Here is a 5,604-nt window from a genome sequence, read left to right as displayed (position 1 = left end):
GGAAAAGTAGTGCACGCGAGACAAGACAGGACACAAGAGGCTAAGCAGGGAAGATAAGGGGAAGGAGGAGAGGAGAAAAGTGCGACCGCCTTCACCGAGAGCCAAGAGAGTATTTTTATACCTAGATAGGTAAGACTGTCTCTGGCAACTTGAAACATTGTTTGAATAGGTGGTTTAATTCTTTCAGAATGTTTAAAGAAGAGGATGGCCGACTTGGATTCATTAATTTTTTAACCGGAGATATTGCCAAAGGAGTTAATTGTCTTGAGTAGCTGGGGAATTGAGCTCTTTAATTTGGACAGCATTAAGATAATGTCGTCCGCGAATAATCCTATTTTGGACTCAATATTATTTGTTCTAATGCCAGAGATATTTTGATTGCTCCTTATCGCAATAGCCAATGGTTCAATTGCTAGGACAAAGAGAAGAGGCGAAAGGGGGCAGCCTTGGCGTGTACCTCTACCTAGATAGAATGGTCTAGATATGATGTTGTTAGTTCTAACTGAGGCTATAGGTTTATTATATAATATTTTGACCCTTGTGTTTACTTCTGAAACGTCAGTCACTTCTACTGTTACAATTGAAAGTATGCATTGTATTCTAAAGTATGCCCAGAATGCCTACATGTTTTGTTCTTCCCATTCAATCAACCAAGGATTGGTTATGACTTGTATGTATAGTATTTGTATTCTGCTGTAAGTAGTATTTTATTCACTTCTACTGTTGCAACTGAAACTATGTATTGTATATCAAAGCATGCTCAGAATGCCTACATGTGTTTTTGTTCGACCCATTCAATCAAGCAAGCATTGACCATCATGACTTCTGGGTGTGCTTGGTTCAGCAAACCACATCAGTTTCAATCAAAACTAATTTTTCTATATATCTGAGCCTGACATTAGAAACCCCCTGTAGGCTTTGTCACTCAGTGGAAGTGAAACATCAGATATATTTCACCTAGATGATATCAAACTTAGGTTTTTTTGTATGTTTTATTTGTTCCTAACCTCAAGGTACTTTATATTTTAAGGTAGACCCTACAGTAATACATCAATAGATATATGTATAGATATATAAATATAGATGTATGTATGTATGTATGTATGTATGTATGTATGTATAAATAATGCATACAGTACAATACTACTACACCCTTGAAAACGGTGAATAATAGCTTGAGATAGAAAAAGAGTCCACCTTTGTGTGTTAATGTGCGACAATCCCACTAGAGCAAACTCCACATTGTAGCTGCTGCAGAATAAACACTACACCACACAATGGCATGCTATTTTTGAGCTTTCTACAAGTTTGCATGTTCTAACTTGTCTTACAGCAGATGTTAGTTAAACGTCTAAGCTCTGGAATTAAGCACACCCACATTGTGGGTGAAGCAACAGCACCTGTGAGAGACAGTTGAGTGAAAATCCACCCTGTTGTTGTTCCACAGTAAAGAGAGACGCACAGACGATCAGACTGAGCTCAGACCAAACTAGCAGCTTCCTCTGAGTGAGACCAGCTACAGGAGAGAAAAGTGGAAAACTCCAACACTGCTGCTTCAAGCTGCTGACGCTCCACACACTGAATGTGAGTTTGAGCAAAAACACGACTCAAAGGAAGTTTCAGTGAAGGTGGTAGAGGAGGGAGGGGAGCCAGGACTGACTGTACTGCCTCTCTCCTGTTTTCAGCTTCACTCACAGACTCAATGGCTTCCAGATCAGAGGAGGATCTCTGCTGTCAGGTATGTCAGGAGGTCTTCAGTATTCCCATTGTTGTTTCATGTAATGAAAGATGTTCAGAGAAATGAGTACTGTTAATAAATAAGTGATTCAGAAGAGAATATTCTCTCTGGACCAGGTGTAGGCATATTTTAGTATGAATTTGTAAAAAAGGAAGCAAGACATTCAAAAAACTTAGTTTTTTGAATGTCTTTAGACAAATGTTATGAGGAACATTTAGACAAATGTTCCTCATAAATTTTCATCTTTGGGTGTCTTTTGTAATGACTTAAGTGACCACTGTGTTGTTGCTGCTATTAGAAATACTAAAGTGGCCAAGTCACAACATCGTATTATTTTTAAAAGAACTCTTAAACATTTTAATGAGCAAGCATTTTATCATGATTTGTCAAACTATGACTGGAAGAAAATAGGATTAATCCCTGATGTAGAATTAGCGTGGGCATTCTTTAGGGATGGGTTTTTGTAAATTGTGAATAAACATGCTCCATTAAGAAGATATAGGATAAAAGGTCGTGAAAACCCCTGGTTTTCCCAGGAGCTGGCAGATATCATTCATGAGCGTAACCTGGCTTGGGCCAAAGCGAGGAAAACAGGCTATCCCAGTGATTGGCTTCTTTTCAGACAACTAAGAAACAGATGTACTTCCTCTATTAAGAAAGCTAAAACAGAATCATAATCTCCTTCCTATCATAAACAGGAACAGAATCCTTAAAAACATAGGTGGGTAGAGCGTGGGAGCTTTTACTCACTGAAAGAGACTTAATGATTTTCCAGAACTTCTGTGGATTATTTAGGTTCTCAGTGGTGACAGACAGATAATGACTTGCTTTAACAAGCACTTTATATCTTCTGGCTCTTTGTTTGACTCTCTGAACCCAGTCTCTGTAAAATCTGGCACAAACCTTCCGGTGTACACTGGTCAGCCATTTAACTTTGTTCCTTTCTTTGTGGAGGAGGTCTGTAAAGCTCTTAAACTGTTAGATCCTAGAAAATCTCCAGGGCCAGACTTACTAGATCCTTACTTCTTGAAACTGGCAGCTCATTTTGTGGCAGAGCCTCTCACAGCACTTTTCAACCTCACACTGGATACGAATAAAATTCCCTCAGTATGGAAATCAGCTTTTGTTGTTCCTCTATTAAAAGGGGGCGACCCAGCAGTGTTAACTAATTACAGACCAATATCTAATCTATCTGTGCTGGCCAAAGTTCTTGAAGCTCTTGTGTGTGAGCAGTTAAAGGAGTTTTTACACACCAATGCCATTTTATCTGAATATCAATCAGGCTTTAGGAAGAATCACAGTACTATCACAGCTGCAATTAGAGTGGTAAATGATAATACTATTGCATTGATAAAAAAACAACACTGTGCATCCCTTTTTATTGATTTGTCAAAAGCATTTGACACTGTTGATCACTGTATTTTAAAACTTAGACTCTTCCAGTCAGGACTCTCTGAGAGAGCAGTGGCATGGTTCTCAAACTACCTCAGTAACAGGACTCAGTGCATTAAATCTGACGGTCTATGTTCTGACTTTGTTACAGTGCACAACGGAGTGCCACAGTGCTTCTGTATTAGGTCCCCTTCTATTTATCATTTATGTTAACAATCTTAGTCTACATGTGCCAGGTGCAAACTTGCACTTCTATGCTGATGATTCAGTTATTTACAGCTGTGGATCAACTCTTGTCCAAGCCATTGACTCCTTGCAGAAAGCCTTTTCTGCTGTCCAGCACTCATTACTTCAGCTTAAACTTGTTCTCAACGCAGACAAAACAAAGCTCATGTTGTTTTCTAAATCAAGGAGACGAGCCCAAACAATCCCATCAGTAACCACTCTTGAAGGTAATAAAATTGTCACGGTCTGGCTGGCAGACCGTGGGGAGATGGGGAAATAGGACCTAAACGCCGGACTCTTCAGTGCAACAGTGTTTATTTACAAGGTGGTGAAGTAAACAACCATAAATCCCCAGTTTCCCAGACTCCCGTGTAGTGTCTTCTTCCCAAAAGTCCCCGTGTAGTGCTCTCTGCCCCAGTGTCCCTGCACTCCCCGTGCTCACTGCTCCTTCTCGTCCCACACTCCTCCTGAGGGGAAAACAATAGAGGCAGCCGTTACCACTTATCCCAGCAGGCATACACTCACACTTGACTTGCTTGAAGACTGACGTGTAGTCAAACGCAATAATCCAGCGTCGGCGGAACCAACCCCCAAATGACCAAATAGTCCATCTCAAAAGTCCCAGAGGCTCAACCGCGACTCCATCGGAGGCACAAAACAGTTCAATAACCCCCCAAAACCGTGGCGTGAGAAAAACAGTTCAGGCGGCCAGTAACTATAACACAAGAGTTCAGGTGGTCTACCTCGGGTCCCGTGATAGCAACAGAATACTTCAGGCGCCCTGCCATGGGTCCAGTGGCGGCGGCGTCTCAACAGCTCTGGCAGGCGGCCACAGATCCGGTGGCAGCAATGTGACAGCTCTGGCGGCCGACCACGGGCCCGGTGGTGGCAGCGTCGCGACAGCTCCGGCAGACGGCCACGGGTCCGGTGGCGGCCGTGTGACCGGTGGTGGCCATGTGACAGCTCCGGCGGATGGCCACGGGTCCGGTGGTGGCGGCGTTGCAACAGCTCCGGCGGACGGCCACGGGTCCGGTGGTGGCGGCATTGCAACAGCTCCGGTGGACGGCCACGGGTCCGGTGGCAGCAGCGTTGCAACAGCTCTGGTGGGCGGTGGAGTAGAATGGCCCATAATCCCCGACGTGCTGGACGTGGACGGCATGGAGGGCGTGGATGCGGATCCTGCACACTGACCCCCTGCTCAGGCCGAGCGGGTCCCTCAGGCTGAGCGGGTCCCTCCGGCACGCCGATCTCCGGCTGTGGCTGAGCGGGTCCCTCCGGCACGCCGAGCCGCTCTCTCGATGGTGGGCGCTCCTCCCGCACGCCGAGCTCCGGCTCCGGCTCGCTGAGCTCCTGCTCGGGCAGCGCGAGCTCCTCCCGCTCGCTGAGCTCCTCACCAGGCGGTGATGACGGCGACACGGCAGCAGCTGGCGGTGGAGGTGGAGGTAGAACAGTGGATGCGGACGATGGAACAGATGACAGTTGAGCGACTAGCTGGGCGGCAGACAGACAGGGTGATATGCCCCTCCGGCTGCACTGCAGCTACGGATGGTTGAGCTGGTGGCGTAGATGGTAATACGGCATCCGCAGGCGGTGGAGATGATGGTAAAGTAGGTGATGTGGATAGTGAAGCCGAGAGTGCTGCGCTCGTAGCAGACTGATGGGACGCTGGTGGAGTGGGTCCAGCCGGTGTATCGACCTCCGACACTATCGGCTGAGGAAAAGTCAGGGAACCTGGTGGTGGTGAGGCGCGCCGGTGGCGCGAACGTCGCTTCCTAAACGATGCTGGGACCGGCATGTCTGACTGAGGTTCCACCAGCCAGCCGGGCAGGACAGCAGCTGTGTGGTTTCGAGCTGCCGGTCCTTCGTCTGCTGACTCAGCAGATGCCGCGGGGGTGAGTGGAGATGTGATGAGGTGCAGAGAGCGTGGGAACTGTTTCCCTCGCAATGGAGGGTCCAACAAGTGAGCTGCAAGCGAAGGTGGGGAAGCTATCTGCCTATGAAAAAAGAAACAGGCAGCAAGGGCTCCCAGGGAGGTCGCCACATTCGCCTCACCCGGACAGCCCAAACCAAAAAGCTCAAAGCTGGAAGTATCAAAAAATACGACCTGTATGTGTCTCTGATGTGGATCTGCCGCCTGGATAATGCTCCGACAGTACAGGGAGTGCAGAATTATTAGGCAAGTTGTATTTTTGAGGAATAATTTTATTATTGAACAACAACCATGTTCTCAATGAACCCAAAAAACTCAT

The 5,604-nt window shown here is 46.3% G+C and overlaps 1 protein-coding gene across 1 annotated transcript in view; it reads left to right on the top strand.

Moving 5' to 3' along the window:
• The first annotated feature begins 1,197 nt into the window (after nt 1-1,197).
• The window catches only part of LOC102194117 (nuclear factor 7, brain-like), an 8,487-nt gene continuing 4,080 nt past the window's right edge, over nt 1,198-5,604 (top strand). The window contains exons 1-2 of the mRNA XM_005753568.2: nt 1,198-1,584; nt 1,686-1,738. Of these exons, the coding sequence (XP_005753625.1) occupies nt 1,703-1,738 (36 nt within the window). The 5' untranslated portion in view covers nt 1,198-1,584; nt 1,686-1,702. The remainder of the gene's footprint in view (nt 1,585-1,685; nt 1,739-5,604) is intronic.

The sequence above is a fragment of the Pundamilia nyererei genome, unplaced genomic scaffold (genome assembly GCF_000239375.1).
Source record: "Pundamilia nyererei isolate P.nyererei 1_Seehausen unplaced genomic scaffold, PunNye1.0 scaffold00439, whole genome shotgun sequence".
NCBI lineage: Eukaryota > Metazoa > Chordata > Actinopteri > Cichliformes > Cichlidae > Pundamilia > Pundamilia nyererei.
The sequence above is the reverse complement of the archived record's forward strand: the minus strand, read 5'-3'. Positions and strand labels throughout refer to the sequence as shown.